The sequence below is a fragment of the Symphalangus syndactylus genome, chromosome 3 (assembly GCF_028878055.3).
Source record: "Symphalangus syndactylus isolate Jambi chromosome 3, NHGRI_mSymSyn1-v2.1_pri, whole genome shotgun sequence".
NCBI classification, from domain to species: Eukaryota; Metazoa; Chordata; class Mammalia; order Primates; family Hylobatidae; genus Symphalangus; species Symphalangus syndactylus.
Genome location: NC_072425.2, coordinates 35823917 through 35841794, shown reverse-complemented (window position 1 = coordinate 35841794; position 17878 = coordinate 35823917). Strand labels below are relative to the sequence as shown.

Here is a 17878-nt window from a genome sequence, read left to right as displayed (position 1 = left end):
GATCTCCTGACCTCGTGATCCGCCCACCTCGGCCTCCCAAAGTGCTGGGATTACAAGCGTGAGCCACCGCGCCCGGCCTAGGAGAAATCTTTTCTCCTAGGCTGTTTACTCCACGTACACAGGAACCATGTGTGACTTATCTTGTATTCTCTGCCCAGCATAGTGCTTGGCACTGGACACTGAATAAATGATTGTCAAATGAAGAAATAAAATCACCCACAGACATTAGGAAATATAAATCAGTACAAACTTTAAAAAATCATTCTATGAGTTTTTTTCTTGTTATTTTTATGTTTTTTCTTTGGGATTTGTAATGGTTTTTTTAAGTGAGGCTTTCCTAATTTTGTCTATTAGATTTATTATACTTTGAAAAAAAGCCACCAGGTCATACTTTTCTGACACACTTCTGTGTGTCAGAAATAGGGCCAGGCACAGTGGCTCATGCCTGTAATCCCAGCACTTTGGGACGCTGAGGTGGGCGGATCACGAGGTCAGTGGTTCGAGACCAGCCTGACCAACATGGTGAAACCCTGCCTCTATGAAAAATACAAAAATTAGCCAGGCGTGGTGATGGGTGCCTGTAATTCCAGCTACTCAGTAGGCTGAGGCAGGAGAATTGCTTGAAACCGGGAGGCGGAGGTTGCAGTGAGCTGAGATTGTGCCATTGCACTCCAGCCTGGGCGACAGAGCAAGACTCTGTCTCAAAAAAAAAAAAATAGTGATAATAATCCAGTAGTAATAATAACTGGTATTTATCGAGTTGGAAATCTGTTGTATGGTAACGTATTATTCTAGATGCCAGGAAGTAGTGAGGATGATATCCTAGACCTTGATCACATGATAAAGTACAATCCTAACTTTTTACCCCCTAAGTAGTTGGATCAAATGAATTACTTTTTCTAGTTTTATGCTTATTTTATGCTAAGTCCTATATCTGCTTCAGTACTATAGACCAGGGGTCCCCAATCCCCAGGCCACTGGCCAGTACCAGTCCACTGCCTGTTAGGAACTAGGCCACACAGCAGGAGGTGAGTGGCAGGCAAACAAGGGAAGCTTCACCTGTATTTACAGTCACTCCCGATGGCTTGCATAACTGCCTGAGCTCTGCCTCCTCTCGGATCAGCAGTGGTATTAGATTCTCATAGGAGTGCGATCCTTATTGTGAACTGTGCATATGAGGGATGTAGGTTGTGTGCTCCTTACGAGATTCTAATGCCTGATGATCTGTCACTGTCTCCCAGATGGGACCTTCTAGTTGCAGGAAAACAAGCTCAGGGCTCCCACTGATTCTACATTATGGTGAGTTGTACAATTATTTCATTATATATTACAATGTCATAATAATAGAAATAAAGTGCACAATAAATGTAATGTACTTGAATCATCTCGAAACCATCCCCTTGACCCAGTCCATGGAAAAATTGTCTTCCACTAAACCAGTCCCTGGTGTCAAAAAGGCTGGGGTTCACTGCTATAGACTGAGTCCTGACTTGAATGAGTTTTTTTTTTTCTGAATAGTTATTGAGCCACTACGAACTACTGTATGTTAAGCAGCTTCATATGCCTTCTTCCTGTTACTTCTCACTACAATCCTGAGGCCATTTGTCTCAGAATATTTATCCAGGAATTCAATTATTGTTCACTTACATGTTTTGAAATTCTATAGTTCACTGACAAAGACAATCTCTTTCAATGTTGCATCCGACTCAGGTTCCCCATCTTCTTCCATTTTCAAACATATCATCCTCACTACTTCCTGGCATCTAGAATAATACGTTACCATACAACAGATTTCCAACTCAATAAATACCAGTTATTATTACTACTGGATTATTATCACTATTTTTTTTTTTGAGACAGAGTCTTGCTCTGTCGCCCAGGCTGGAGTGCAATGGCACAATCTCAGCTCACTGCAACCTCCGCCTCCCGGTTTCAAGCAATTCTCCTGCCTCAGCCTCCTGAGTAGCTGGAATTACAGGCACCCATCACCACGCCTGGCTAATTTTTGTATTTTTCATAGAGGCAGGGTTTCACCATGTTGGTCAGGCTGGTCTCGAACCACTGACCTCGTGATCCGCCCACCTCAGCGTCCCAAAGTGCTGGGATTACAGGCATGAGCCACTGCGCCTGGCCCTATTATCACTATTAAATTTTGTAAACTGGACTGAGAAGTAATAAACATTGGGTATGATTGTCTCTTTAAGAACAACAGGTTTCAGCCAGGTGTGGTGGCTCACGCCTGTAATCCCAGCACTTTGGGAGGCCAAGGTGGGCAGATCACGAGGTCAGGAGATCGAGACCATCCTGACTAACACAGTGAAACCCCCGTCTCTACTAAAAAATACAAAAAATTAGCTGGGCGTGGTGGCAGGCGCCTGTAGTCCCAGCTACTCGGGAGGCTGAGGCAGGAGAATGGCATGAACCCGGGAGGCGAAGCTTGCAGTGAGCGCCACTGCACTCCAGCCTCGGCGACAGAGAGAGATTCCGTCTCAAAAAAAAAAAAAAGAACAACAGGTTTCTAAACTCCAAATGAAAGCAAATTTGGGACAAAGCTCACTCATAAATGTTCTGAACTACTTTACTCATGTTGGCAAATGGCTTCTCAGGGCTTTTCTAGCACTAATTTTCTATTATCATATATGCTTCTAAAACTTGTAATAGGAACTTGTGTTCTGTCAGACGCACTTGGACATGCCTTTAATAACACTTTCCTCTTATATTGCAAACTGTTGAAAAATAAAGAATTTGGCCTTTGTCCCTGGTTTCTGGGAGAGAAACTCTAAATCCTTGGAATTTCCCAAGTAATGGGAGTGTTTTTGTTCTTCACAAGCCCCTTGGATTACACCTGAGTTTATGGCGAGCTACGGGATGAATCAGAATAGAGGCTGGTCACTGGAAAAACCATGTAATTAGAAGGTTGCGGCTTTGTGCTAGACCTACCTCTAGGGAGGGTTGTGGGGCTGGAGATTGAGTTTAACCATGTGGCCAATGATTAAATCAATCATGCCAACATAGTGAGACCCCAATAAAAACTCTGGACACTGAGGCCCAGTGCAGCTTCCTGGTTGAACACATTGATGTGCTGGGAGGGCAATGTGATACTCCCACGAGAAGAAGGCATGGAAACTCTGCCTTTGGGAGCCTTTCAGACCTCACCCTATGTGTCTTTTCATTGACTGTTCCTGAGTTGTATCCTTTATAATAAAACTGTCGTAGTAAAAATAGCGCTTTTTTTCCCTGAGTTCTGTGAAACATTCTAGCAAATAATAGAAGCTGAAGTGGGAAGCTTCTATCTTGTGGGAAGACCCCACATTTATAGCCAGTTGGTCTGAGGTGTGGACAATCTTATTGTGAACCATGCCCTTTCACTTGTGGGATCTGCACTAACTCTGGGTCATTAGTGTAGGAACTGAATTGCAGTACACGAGTCGGGAGTTGATACTGGAATATAAGCAGAGCAGAATTAGATTTTTTTCCTGAAATTAAATGATCTGTATTTGATATAAAATAAGTTTGGACCATGTGCCAATATTTAAGCTCTTGTCTCTCAGACACAACCCAGCCTTCTATAGGCTGAGTACTCTGCAAACCATTCCTCCTTTGCCAGGTGCTTAGACTCTGCCAATAGCAAGCATTAGAGGAAGGCAGGAGGAGGGAAAGAGCACTGTTCCTTCCTGTGTGATTGCTGTTCCAATAAGCAAGTTCTCAGCAACTCTACTTCATCCTGGCAGTTGGTCTGAGTTCCCAGTTTGGTGCTAGGCTCCCAGAACCAGCCTCATCCCATGCTGCTGCTCCAAGGTATCAGCAGCAGCTGAGCACAGCCTCATTCTCAAAGGATGGGTCACAGCTCTGCGAGGTCCTGGTCTGGGCCCTTTTTATAATCTCAAGCCCTTCTCTTTGCAACTCCAGCCCCAAGGATGGTAACTTTCCTGAAGTTATTTTCTGTATGCTATCTTGGTACTCGCTTTTTGCTTCTCCAGTTCCGCAACTTCTTACTTAGACAATTCTCTGGGCTGGTCTTTTCTTTAAACAGCTAGTATGATTTCTGTCTTTCTTACTGGACCTTGATTGATACAGACTAAATGGATTAACCTTTGAATACTGATACAATGTGTTTGCCAAAACTGTAGCTTATTAGTACTTATCTGAAGGCTAGAAAATAAAGACATTCAACAGGATCTATGTTTTACATGCATTACACAATTCTAATGGGAAATTATTTTAATTGTACAATTCTATGTACCCTAGGTACACAGAATTAAATTGATGTTTATTGATTTATGGAACACTCATTATCAGTCTATACAAAGCCAATCTTAGATTTTTCCCCCAATCCATCATTAACTCCATTTTCTTCCCCACCGTAGACACTAGGTCCAGTGTATTTCATGCATATCCTTCTTCCAAGGATCAAAGTTTTAACAAAAAATGAACACTCTGGCACATACGTCTTAGAAAAGCAATATTTTACTATGATAAACTGAAAGGACACATTAGCAATAATGGGTAACAATTTGGTGGTAGGGGTAAGGTTCTCATCTCAGTCCGTTCCATGTAGCATGGAATTCTGCCTGTCCAGGGTAAAGTCCTGCCAGGTTGCAAAAAGTTTTTCATATTCCCAAGATCATCATCCTGAAACTCTTCCATGATTACCTTACACGATAATTACCAAACTGCCTTCAGCAGATCCTGGATCTAAGGTTCAGATTCCAGGCACAATTTCTCACTCTGCCAACAGCACTCCTTGCCATGCTGCCCACAGCTGCACTGCATTAGCCTGTTCATGGCCAGGCACAAAGCCTGGAAATGCCCAAATAGAGCAGACCAGTGAGGGCCCACTGCAACTTACCGTTCACCTCTATGTTTATGTTTACATAGGTGTGCTCTTAATACATCACTTGTGTATGTTTTAATTTGCATAAATGACACTGTGCAGTACATTTCATTCTGTTTACTATTTCCCTTTGGAAATCTATCCACATATGTAAGACTGAATATTATTCAGTCATAAAAAATGCAGTACAGATATGTTACAACACGGATGTACCTTGATTATATAATCTCATTTACATGAAATGTCCAGGATAAGGCTGGGCATGGTGGCTCATGCCTGTAATCCCAGCACTTCAGGAGGCTGAGGCAGGCAGATCACTTGAGGTCAGGAGTTTGAGACCAGCCTGGCCAACATGGCAAGACCCTGTCTCTACTAAAAACACACAAAAAAAGGCAGGGTATGGTGGTGCACACCTGTAGTTCCAGCTACTCGGGAGGCTGAGGCAGGAGAATTGCTTGAATCGGGGAGGTGGAGGTTGCAGTGAGCCAAGATTGCACCACCGCATTCCAGCCTGGGCAACAGAGCAAGACTCCATCTCAAAACAAAACAAAACAAAACAAAAACAAACAAAAAACGTCCAGGATAGACAAATATTGAAACAGCAAGATTAGTGGTTGCCTTGAGCTGGGGTAGGGAGGAGGGAGACGAGGGACTGCAGAGTGATAGCTAAAGGGCATAGGGTTTCTTTTGGGGATGACACAAATGTTCTAAAATTGATTGTGGTGACGGATGCACAACCCTGTGAATATACTAAAAAGCGCTGCATTGTACATTTCAAATGGTGAATTATGTGGTATGTGAATTATATTTCAATAAAACTGTTGCAGGAAAAAAAAAGAAAAGAAAAAAAACAATGGATGTCTTGCATCCCATTCCCTCCCTTCACATACCCAGTTCTGACTCAAGTGTCATGTACGTGACTGATGGAATCAAAATCGTATCCAGAACTCAGGATTCCAGGTAACACTCTAGCCTCTGCATCAGGGGCCAACACACTAGAGAGTCTGGGATAGATGCAGAGGGAGTCCATCCATTGTACTCATCAAATTTCTCGTTTTTAATTTCATACATAGTTTATGTGTATTTTCACCCTTTCCCTTGATTAGTCATGCCAGAAATTTGTGTATCTTATGAGAGTTTTCAAAACAGTCCACATTCAGTTGGAGTCATCACTCTCATTTTCTCATGTTTTTTCTACTTCATTTATTCCCACGAAGATCTGTTATTTCCTTCGTTTTTGTTTCCATTTTGAATTGAATACTTAGCTTACTACTTTTTTCTTTTGGATACAGAGTCTCACTCTGTCACCCAGGCTGGGGTACAGTGGCATGCTCTCTGCTCACTGCAACCTCTGCCTCCCGGGTTCAAGCGATTCTCCTGCCTCGGCCTCCTGAGTAGCTGGACTACAGGTTCCCACTACCACACCTGGCTAATTTTTTTGTATTTTAGTATAGACGGGTTTCACCGTGTTAGCTAGGATGGTCTCGATCTCCTGACCTCGTGATCCACCCGCCTTGGCCTCCCAAAGTGCTGAGATTAGAGGTGTGAGCCACCGCGCCCAGCCTTTTTTTTTTTTGAGACAGAGTCTTGCTCTGTCACCCAGGCTGGAGTGCACTGCGCGATGACTGCTCACTGCAACCTCTGCCTCCCGGGCTCAGGTGATCCTCCTACCTCACCCTTCCAAGTTGCTGGGACCACAGGCATGAGCCACTACACCCAGCTAATTTTTTTAATTTTTTGTAGAGACAGGGTTTTGCCATGTTGCCCAGGCTGGTCTCAAACTCCCAGGCTCAAGCGATCCGCCCCTCTCAGCCTTCCAAAGTGCTGCGATTACAGTTGTAAGCCACCACGCCCAGCCTCTAATCTTTCTTATTTTCTGATAAATGTATTCAAAACTATAAATTTCCCTCTAAGCTCTTAGATTCACGCCAGATATTTTGACATGCAATGCTTTGATGGTTATTATATGCATATCTTAATTTTCTTTACGATTTTCTCCTTAACATATAGGTTAATATTGTTGTTTTTATTTACAGACATAGGTGATTTTTCCCCGTATACTTTTGTTAATTTCAAATCTTACAGCATTGTAATCAGAAGACATCTATATGATATAGACTGTTTGTAATTTGTTGACCTTCTTATATTCTGGTATATGGCTGATTTTAGTGGATCTTATGTGCTCAAAAAGAGTATGATTCTGTATTTGTGGATTTTACATATCTATTTAATTGAACTTATCATTCATATAACTGAAATTATATTATATATATCTTTTATTTTTATTTTTTGGAGACAGGGTCTCACTGTGTCGCCCAGGCTAGAGTGCAGAGGCACAATCATGGCTCATTACAGCCTCAAATTCCTGGACTCAAGCCATCCTCGTGCCTCAGCACCCCAAGCACCTGGGACCACAGGCAGGTGCCTCCATGCGTGGCTAATTTTTTTATTTTGTATAGAGAATATGTTGACCAGGCTGGTCTCAAACTCCTGGTCTCAAAGCTATCCTCCTGCCTTGGTCCCCCTATATCTTTTATTTTTAAAATGTGTTTGATTTTTCAATACCAAGGGTGGTATGCTGAATTACAAATGTTGGTTTATATTTTGCTGTACACTATTTCCATCAGTTATTGCTTTTATTTGGACACTATACTGTTATAGGTAAACATTCCTGATTAGTTTCTTCTATCGGTATATGACATAATTTGCTCCTTATGTTTTATCTTCTATATTTTGTCCGACGTTACTGTCATCTTGGTTTTCTTCTGGTTCATCTTTGCCTAAAACATCATTTTCCATTCTTTCAGAAATATTTTATATAGTACTTATGCATATGTACGTGATCAAAACTCTTCTGTAATGTTCCTTTCTCATTGTGCCCTTGTCTGGTTTTGCTAATAAGGTTGTGTTATCCTCACAAACAAGCTGGAAACTATTCCTTCTTTGAGTGTCCTTTGAAATAATGTGTTTAAGGCTAGCATCAGCTGTCACTTGAGTGTCTAGCAGAACTGATCCTGGAGCTTTCTTGGTTGGAAGATTTTTTTAACCGATTCAATTTCTTTGATGGGTAAAAAATTATTCAGCTTTTCTAATTTTTCTTGAGTCAGTTTTTGGTAAGTTGCATTTTTTTTTCCAGGAATTTGTCCATTTAAATTTTCAAGTGTGTTGGCATAAAACCGTTCCTTGTATTTCTTATTAGCTTATCTGCTTTCATTTTTAGTGAGCTCTAATTCACATACTGTAAAATTCACCTTTTTCAAGTATACAGATCAGTGTTTTTTAATATATTCATAAGGTTATACAACCATTACCACTATTTAATTCACAAACACTTCCATGATTCCAAGAAGAACCCCTGTACCTGTTAGCAGTCACTCCCAATTCCCCCTCCTCTCAGCCCCTGGCAACCATGAATCTACTTTCTGTCTCTATGGATTTGCTTATTCTGGACATTTTATATCAATGGAATCATACAACATGTGGCCTTTTGTGTCTGGCTTCCTTCACTTAGCATAATGTTTTCAAGGTTCGTCACATGGTAGCATGAATGGGAACTTCATTCCTTTTTCTGGCTAAATAATATTCCATTGTATGGATCAACCACATGTGTATATCCATTCATCAGTTTGATAGACATTTGGGTTGTTTCCACTCTCTGGCTATTACAAATGTTGCTGCTATGGACAAGTTTTTGTGTGAACATATGTTTCCAATTCCCTTGGAGTAGAACTGCTGCATCATATGGTAATTCTGTGTTTAACTTTTTGAGAAACTGCCAAACTATTTTCCAAAGTAGCTGCACCATTTCACATCCTTACCAACAATGTATGAGAGGTCCAATTTCTTCACATCCTTGCCAGGACTTGTTATTTTCCTTTTAAAAAAATCAACCATCCTAGTGGGTGTGAAGTGGTATCTCATTATGATTTGGATTTGCATTTCCTTAACAGCCAATGATGTTGGGCATCTTTTCATGAGCTTGTTGGCAATTTGTATGTCTTCTTTGGAAAAATGTCTTTTTAAAGCTTTTTTCTATTTTGAAATTGGGTTATCTTTTTATTAAGTTGTAATAATTACAATTTAATTAGCTTTTTAATCTCTGCTATGTCTAAGGTTCCCCCTTTGTCATTCTTAATATTATTTCTTTTTTTCTTGATTAATTTTGCCAGATGGTTAATTTTATATGTCAATTTGGCTGGCCAAAGTGCCCAAATATGTGGTTTAAAGAATCTGAATGTTTCTTTAAGGGTGTTTTAGAAGTGGATTAACATTTAAGTGGGTGGGCCAGGCAAGGTGGCTCACACATGTAATCCCAGCACTTTGGCCGGGGCGGGTGGATCATGAGGTCAGGGGTTCGAGACCAGCCTGACCAACATGGTGAAACCCTGTCTCTACTAAAAATACAAAAAGTTGCCGGGCATGGTGGGACCCACCTGTAATCCCAGCTACTTGGGAAATGGAGGCAGGAGAATCGCTTGAACCTGGGAAGTGTAGGTTGCAGTGAGCCAAGATCGCACCATTGTATTCCAGCCTGGGTGACAGAGTGAGACTCTATCTCAAAAACAACAACAGCAACCAAAAACATTCAAGTAGGTGGACTTTGAGCAAAGTAGATTGCCCTCCATAATGCAAGTTGGCCTCATCCAATCAGTCAAAGGCCTGAAGAGAACAAAAAGAGTGACCTCCACCAAGCAATGTAGCAGCAGATGGCCTTTGGACCTGACTTGCAAACATCAGCTCATCTCTGGGTCTCCAGCCTGCTGACCCAACCTGCAGACTGTGGAACTTGCCAGCCTCCATAATCATGTGAACCAATTCCTTAAAATAAATCTGTCTACATAGATACACATCCTATTGGTTTTGTTTCTCTGGAGAACCCTGACTATACACTTATCTGTCTTATTAATATTTTCAAAGAATCACTTTTGGCTTTGTGGATCCCCTTTACTGAATATTTAGTTTCTATTTCATTAATTCTGCTATATCTTTCTTATTTTGTTGTTTCCTTCTACTATCTTTAGATTTATTCCCTTCTTTCTCTCACTTCACAGTTTTCGGCCTTTCTTCTTTTCTTCTATCAGTTTAAACCCAACAGCCAACTGCCTCCAGGGGTTTCTCCCTGGATATTCCACAAGCAAATCAATTCCAGATGAGTTCCTCCACCTCCCAAAAGCTATTACTCCTATGTTTCTTATCTTAGTGGATAATCCCACTAGCCACCTACAGTCTCACAATCCTGAAACCTCAGTCCTAAGTTTCTCCCTTTCCCCAACCTGGCACATTCACTCAGCCATCACTTCCTGTTATTCCTTTTATTTATTTTGAGACAGGGTCTCACTCTGTCGCCCAGACTGGAGTACAGTAGCGTGAACATGGCTCACTGTAGCCTCGACTTCCTGGGCTCAAGTGATCACCCTGCCTCCAGCCTCTCGTGTAGCTAGGACCACAGGTGTGTGCCACCATGCCCGGCTAACTCTTTTATCTTTTTGTAGAGATGGGGTATCATTTTGTTGCCCAAGCTGATCTCAAACTCCTGGGTTCCTCTCAAAGTGTTGGGATTACAGGAATGAGCCACCGCACCTGACCACTTCTTGTTATTCCTACCTCAGAAACCAGAGCCTGACTTTCGGCTGTAGTTCTACCTCTTATCTGGTTCTCTGGCTTCTCCCTCACTCCTTCTGCCCTGCCGCCATCTTTTTGTAAAATAAATCTTTTTTTTTTTTTTGAGACAGAGTCTCGCTCTGTCACCCAAGCTGGAGTGCAATGACATGATCTTGGCTCACTGCAACCTCCGCCTCCCAGGTTCAAGTGATTCTCCTGCCTCAGCCTCCCGAGTAGCTGGGATTATAGGCACCTGCCATCATGCCCGGCTAATTTTTGTATTTTTGTAGAGACAGGTTTCACCATGTTGGCCAGGTTGGTCTTGAACTCCTGACCTCAGGTGATCTGCCTGCCTCGGCTTCCCAAACTGCTGGGATTACAGGCCGCCTCACCCGGCCTGAAGCAGAAATCTAATTCTGTCATCCCACTGCTCCTCATACTACTCCCCAACATTCCATCTCCCCTACACCTACCTGTCCTCCTTAGTCTTGAGACATATGTGTTGAGCCACCCAGACACAACCAGCTTTTCCCTCTTCCCTTTGCTCTGTTCCCCCATTTTTCATCACTTAAATTGTTTTGGCTTGTTCCTTTCTCTCCATTTTCCATTTTGATGCTATTTTTTTCCCTCTTTTTTTTAAATTTTTTTTTTTTGAGACAGAGTCTCGCTCTGTTGCCCAGGCTGGAGTGCAGTGGCGTGATCTCGGCTCACTACAAGCTCCGCCTCCCGGGTTCACGCCATTCTCCTGCCTCAGCCTCCCGAGGAGCTGGGACTACAGGCGCCCGCCACCACGCCCGGCTAATTTTTTTTTATATTTTTAGTAGAGACGGGGTTTCACTGTGTTAGCCAGGATGGTCTCGATCTCCTGACCTTGTGATCCGCCCGCCTTGGCCTCCCAAAGTGCTGGGATTACTGGCGTGAGCCACCGCGCCCAGCCTTTTCCCTCTATTTAGTCTCTGAGTGAGACTAAATTAATATTGGCTTGGGACTTTTTTTAAAAAAGGGTGTATCAATTCTTCTCCTTCCTTGTCTTTCCTTCTTCTGACATGGACTCTGTAAGCTCTTTCAGTAAATTCTGTTTTGGAGAACAATTCGAGCCATGTTTTTCTTTCCCTCCTTTCCTCTCTATTAATTTATAATATCTTCATTTATTCCTGAACCATGAGAGGTGCTTATTTTCTTGGTTGATTTTTTAGGTTCTCAATCGGGCTTTGTGGTTTCCATTCTTATCTAATTCAAGAAACGATCTGTTCCTTTTTTGCAATCCCTTGAGCCTGTTTTGCCATACTCTACTGGGTGGTTAATAGCTTCTGGTTTGCTATTTATTGCTTCTAATTAGCTGCTTGGCTCACAGCCTTTAGGTATTAATTTAGTACTTGATTCCTTGAAGTTTAAGTTTTAATTGTCTGGCCACACCATTCAGTTTCATCCGAGAACTACCGCATCAGCCTCTTTCCGACGGCCTCAATTTTTGTTCCTTCTCTTTTCAGGGTCGTATTATGAAGTAAAAATATCAAGGGGTTTTATAAGGTGTAAAGTTCCACACAGAAGCAAATTCAACATTCATGGTGGCACTCCACTGCTTAGGAAACTGTAGTCCTTAACTGTCTACCATATCAGTTCCAAACCCTTCCTCTCAAGTTCACTCACAAAAATACCCAATTCTAGGCCGGACGTGGTGGCTCACGCATGTAATCCCAGCACTTTGGGAGGCCAAGGCAGGCAGATGTCTTGAGGTCAGGAGTTCAAGATCAGCCCGGCCAACATGGTGAAACCCTGTCTCTACTAAAAATACAAAAAATTAGCCAGGTGTGGTGGCGCACACCTGTAATCCCAGCTACTTGGGAGGCTGAGGCATGAGCATCATTTGAACCCAGGAGGTGGAGGTTGCAGTGAGCTGAGATTGCATTACTGCACTCCAGCCTGGACGACAGAGCGAGATTCTGTCTCAAAAACAAAAATGAAAAACCAATGCTACCTGTCCAATCCATTTCCTAGTGCAAGTCAACAGGGACCCCCCATTCCAGGTGGGCAGGACACCTTATACCACTTTATCCATTAAGTCCATCAACAAATCCACACAGTTCTCTGCTACTTTCTAGCTGTCTGTGTGACTTTAGCTAAAATATTCAAACTTTCTGTGGGTCAGTTTCTTTATCTCTACAGTAGCAATAACAGTAGTATTTAACTCACAGTGTTGCTATAAGGATTAAAATTAATATGGACAAGGTACTTTAAAGCGGTGCCTGCTGCGTAGTAAGCACATACTAAAAGTTTCTCTGATTGGTATTATGATCAGGCTAGATGCATGAAGGATACAAAGATAAATTAGACGTAAATTGTTACCCTTAAAGAACTTCCAGATTAGGAGAGTGGTAAGTTATATATCCACATACCGTCCATGGTAGATGGGGGAAGGATATAGGAAGATGACTAAACTTCTGCCCTTTGCCCCACGTTCTGTCCTTCTTTCTACCTCTCTACCTCTTTCTCAAGAAAAACTGTGATCAGAACTCAACGGTCAGAAAATCCTTGATTGAGCCACATTTTACAAGTAGTCAGATGACTATGCCTTAAATATAAGTGACCATAAATGATGTTCTGTCTTTTCCTTCTTAGGCAAGGTATGGCTCCAAGAGTCAGGCAGTTAACATCATCCATATAGCTGGCTGGGTTAAGACTCAGGGTCTGCTTCTCAAACCTGGCCATCTTAGCAGCAGGGAGAAGCAACCTTCATTTGGGACTTAACCCTTAGCCAACATCCAACTCAGTTTTCTTTGTTTTTCCTCAAAGAACCCTCAGAAATGAGCATTTGCCCATAATCAAATGGTAATCTGTTTCACATTCCATCATTGCCTGAATATATAGATTCTGGGTTAAGAACCTCAAGGGAAAGAAGTACGAGTGGTAGGATTCAAGCACTAAGACCCTATCTGAACTCCTGACCATAGAGAGCAAAGAGGGTCATGGCAGACTGTGTGCTGTGGAAGAATATCTTTGCCTGGTGGGAGAAGAAGAAAATCAGGGAAGGCTTCCTGAAAGAGGTGGCATTTGAGCTGAGACTTCAAGGATGAGTAGTATAGGCTTAGACAGTGGGACCCTCAAAGAATTCTGAACTCTAGCATAGTTAAACCAAAATATAACTTAAATTTTTAAAAATGACCATGTTAGGGGGTGATCATTTTCTTGAGACAGCAAATTAGCCAGCATCCTGCCTCTGGATTTGAGGGTTTTGGGCAATCTGGATACTGGGGAAATAGTCTCTAGGTAGGGTAGGTGATGGTCAGTAGGCTCTCTCTCAGTTTCAGTGGATTTCCATTCCCACCTCCATTATTCAAATTCCTTTTTTTTTTTTCTGATTTTTGTACTCAGTTTCATGGCTATTTGAGACATAAGAAGGGGGTACCCTGCACAGAGGGAACAAGTAGCCTAGTCACTAGAAATGGACAACCTCAAGTGTACTGATTAAGTCAAAGGCATTACTTGCACTTCTTCACTTGCCACGTCCTCCAAGGTCAGTCAGGTTCCCTCCTTCCTTCTCCACTGAATCTATCCTAGGAGAGTTCCACCCATAACCTCTCATCTCCTGAATCCATCGATAAATTTTGAGTCATCATGCTATCAGGCCACACCTTGGTAGGAAACAGGCTCTTTTCCTTTGCCTTCTGGGACACCCCTCTCTCCTGGTTCTTCTTCCCTCTCTCTGGCAACCCTCCTCAGCCCCCACTTTTAAGGCAATGTCACTGTTTATTTCTAAGCATTTTGGGAAAGTCTCTATTCAGGACCCACAGGGCTGAAGCCCAAGCCCAGGCCCAGGGTAATCTAGTAGAGGCACTGCCTCTGATATGCCCACGCCACTTACATCCCAACTAGCACCCACCAGATGGTGGTAGAATCTGTATGCAAAGAGGAAGTGAAATTGTCAGAGAGAAGAGGGTAGGAGAAGAATGGAGAGTAAAAGCTCAGGGTGAGGGAAGGGAGATATGGTTGTAAAAGGAAGTTGAGCCAGGGAGGAAATTTCAGATAAAGCAGTTGAATATTCATTCAGGGAGCAGGTTGATTTTTTTTTTTTTGGAGACCAAGTCTCACTCTGTTGCCCAGGCTGGAGTGCAATGATGCAATCTCAGCTCACTGCAACCTCCCCACCTCCTGGGTTCAAGCAATTCTCCTGCCTCAGCCTCCTGAGTAGCTAGGATTACAGGCGTGCACCACCACGCCTGGCTAATTTTGTATTTTTAGTAGAGACGGGGTTTCACCATGTTGGCCAGGCTGGTCTCGAACTCCTGACCTCCTGATCCACCCACCTCAGCCTCCCAAAGTGCTGGGATTACAGGCGTGAAGCACCATGCCCGGCCCCATCACAGACTTTTGAGTGCAATGCCAACAAGTTAGAGGCAGGCTTCAGGAGGGTTAAACCAGTTTTATGTGCAGAATGGTGGCGGTGGTGGGGGGCGGCGAAGCAGACACAGTAGGGATCGGTACAAAGTCCTGCTGCCTGCTGTGTGATCACCTCACCTAAATGCCTTCCCTCTTCTGTGTCACTGAAGTCTTTCCTACTTCATGGCTTGACTCTATAAAGCTGTCCTTGATGGCTGTGGCCCACCTGATGTCCACGTTCATAAAACTTTCAGGACTATACAATGAACATATCATTCTCTCCGCAGACAGACTCAAAGGACGTACAAAATCTGAGCTTATCCTTTATTTGTTAGATGCATGAGCCCAATCAGAATATAAGCTCTCGCATACCACATTTAAGTCACCTGGCAGCACTAGGCTGTGCACAATGTAAAGATACACCAGATGTTTTCAGAAACAGATGGGCTTCGGAATATTTATTCTTTTCCAGAGTGACAGATTCAGACACATGGCTCTCCAGCTAGAAGACTACCTTTCTTAGCCTCCCTTGAAGCTAGGTCATTATAACTATGTTTTTGCCAAAAGAATGTGAACAGCAGTAATGTGGGCAGCCAGCCTAAAAGGTAACTACTTGCCCGGAACTCCTCTTTTTCTTTCCCTCAATCTTGAACAAGGACATGCAAGCAACCTGGCTTCTACTGTACAGATGAGGACAAAGCCTCAGGGGGATGGTAGAGCAACAAGATGGAAAGAACCCGGGTCCCTGAATGACCTTGTGGAACAGAGTCATCCCACCAGCCCCAGACCAACCAGACTCTTAGCAGAGAGAAAAATAAACTACTTTATTTAAACCACTATATGTTAAAATCTCTAATTCAGCAGTTAAGCCTCTACCTAATACATTTCCCCAAATCCATTCTCTCCATCTTCTTTAATACAATAATTCTGATTTTTGAACTGGGCATATTATGTCTCAGCTAATAGGCTGTACTTTCCATCCTCCTTTGTACCTATGTGCAACCACATGATTAAGTTGTGGCCAAAGAAGTATAAAAATTGTCATATGAAACTTCCAAGTAATCCCTTTATAGTCAGTGACCTTCTTCCTGCTTCGTTTTTCCCACTGTCTAGAATGTGAATATAATGGCTGTAGCTCAAGCAGTTATTTTGAACCACGAAGTTACATGCTAAGAATTGTGAAGAACCAGAAGGGCAGGATCCAGGAGCCCTGGTGACCAAGAAGCCTCCACACCAGTTCTGGATTACCTATTTCTAGGTTTCTTTCCATAAGAGAGAAACTTCTATCTTGTTGAAGCTATTAATGTTTGCTTGTTGTATGCAGCTGAACTTAATCCTAACAACAGATACATCCACTAACAGATAAGAGCTCCTGGGATTCAACACTTCAAACCCCAGCTTGATTGCTGGATATCCCTCTTAGCAGAAGAAAAGGAAAGTCACTACTTCCCAAAGTTGCTTAAAGTAAGAGGCCAGTTTCCATTCCTTCTGACCACCACCCGCTTGGCTTTTGTGCTCATTGAAGCAGCTCTACAGGGAGGCCCTTGGTTGACAAACTCCCAGTCTGTGGGCCCAGCAGGCCACAACAATGGTGGCTCACACTAGGGGACCATAACATATGTGGCGTCATAAAAGAAGAGGGATGGGAGTGGGGAAGCTGATGTGACCCAGCTCTGATGGGTCAGTGAGCAGGAACAGAACGCTACGAGGTGGGCGCTGGTCACTGCAAATTTAGGTCAATACAGACAGGGAGGAAATAAGGCAACCTCTCTTTCTAGGTTGGGGTTTTTCTGCTTCCCCCCAGCTGCCCTGGCCAGATGGCGGCCTCCTCCCCTATAACCCAACCCCAGGCAGCAAAGGTGGAAGCCAGATCTAAGAACTGGGGGAGCTTAGACTCAGCACCCACTCCTATCCACAGAGCCTTGCAGAACTTGGATGACCCCTCCCTCTCCCAACCTCACTCTTCCCATCTGTAAAGCGGGCGGCAGGCATTGACAGCTCTGAAGGCCTTTCCTCCAGGCCGGCGGAGGTCTGGGCACTGCGCTCCCCGTTCTGGCCTCGCCTCTGCCAGAGCTGCCTCCACGGACATCTTTTCCGACCCCCTCCCCCTCCCTCGCCCCAGCTCCTCGTTCCCCCGATCCTCGGTCCCCCACCCCGGGTCTCCCCTCCCGCAACCCCTCGCCCTCCCGCAGCCTCACCCTCCTCCGACAGGTAGCGCAGGTCGTAGAACTCCCCCGCGAAGGTGCCGTAGGAGGAGTCATGGCGCGGCACCGCCTCGTCGGCGCCTGTGTCCCCCCGCGCGCGGCCCCGGGGTCCCCGGCCCCCCGGGCCCGCACCGTCGTCCGCGGGGCTGGCTGCGCAGGCGGCGGGCCCAGTCAGTAGCAGCAGGAGCAGCGGCGCCCAGACCCCCGGGTGCTGCCGGGGCGGCCGCGCCATCGCTGCGCACAGATCCCACAGCCAGGCCGCTGGGGCCGCAGCTGGCGCGCCGCGGGCGCGGGCCGGGACTGAGCCGCCGCCGACGCCACCAGCACTCGCCCGCGCAGCCGCGGAGTCTCCCGCACCCCCGCCTCCCTGCCTCGGTCTGCGCATCCTCGCTCCAGCCCCGCAGCCTCCCCGTTCCTCTTGGAATCCCCTCCTCCCCCCACCGGACTTTCCTTCCTAGCAGCTTCCCTTCTCCCGTCCTTTCCATTCTCCCCATCTCCCCGACTTCCCTCCACTCAGGCAGATTTGGCCCTTTTATCCCCTTGCTACTTGGGAGTGTTGTCCGCGGACTGGCAGCATCAGCATCACCTGGAAGCTTGTTAGCATCACTAAGGCCCCACTCCAGACCCATGAAGCAGGATGTTCATTTCACCAAAATTCCCAGGAGGTCCCAATGTCCGTTCAATCTATGAAACGCTCCTCTAGCGAGTTTACCCTGGACACACCTGGTCAGTGCTGCCTCCTCAACCTTGTGCCGGCACTTTTTGGTTTACATAAAGCACTTGCTAGACCTATTATTTCTTGGATCATCACAGAAGGAACTTGAAATTGCAAGACTTCCACTATAGAGCTAAGTAAACTGAG

General features: G+C 44.4%; 1 protein-coding gene across 1 annotated transcript in view; it reads right to left on the bottom strand.

The window, feature by feature from the left end:
- FRRS1L (ferric chelate reductase 1 like) overlaps window positions 1-17350 on the bottom strand; it is a 36963-nt gene extending 19613 nt beyond the window's left edge. Inside the window, exon 1 of the mRNA XM_055271564.2 lies at window positions 17011-17350. Coding sequence (XP_055127539.2) covers window positions 17011-17248 — 238 coding nt within the window. The 5' untranslated portion in view covers window positions 17249-17350. The remainder of the gene's footprint in view (window positions 1-17010) is intronic.
- Between the last annotated feature and the right edge of the window lie 528 nt (window positions 17351-17878).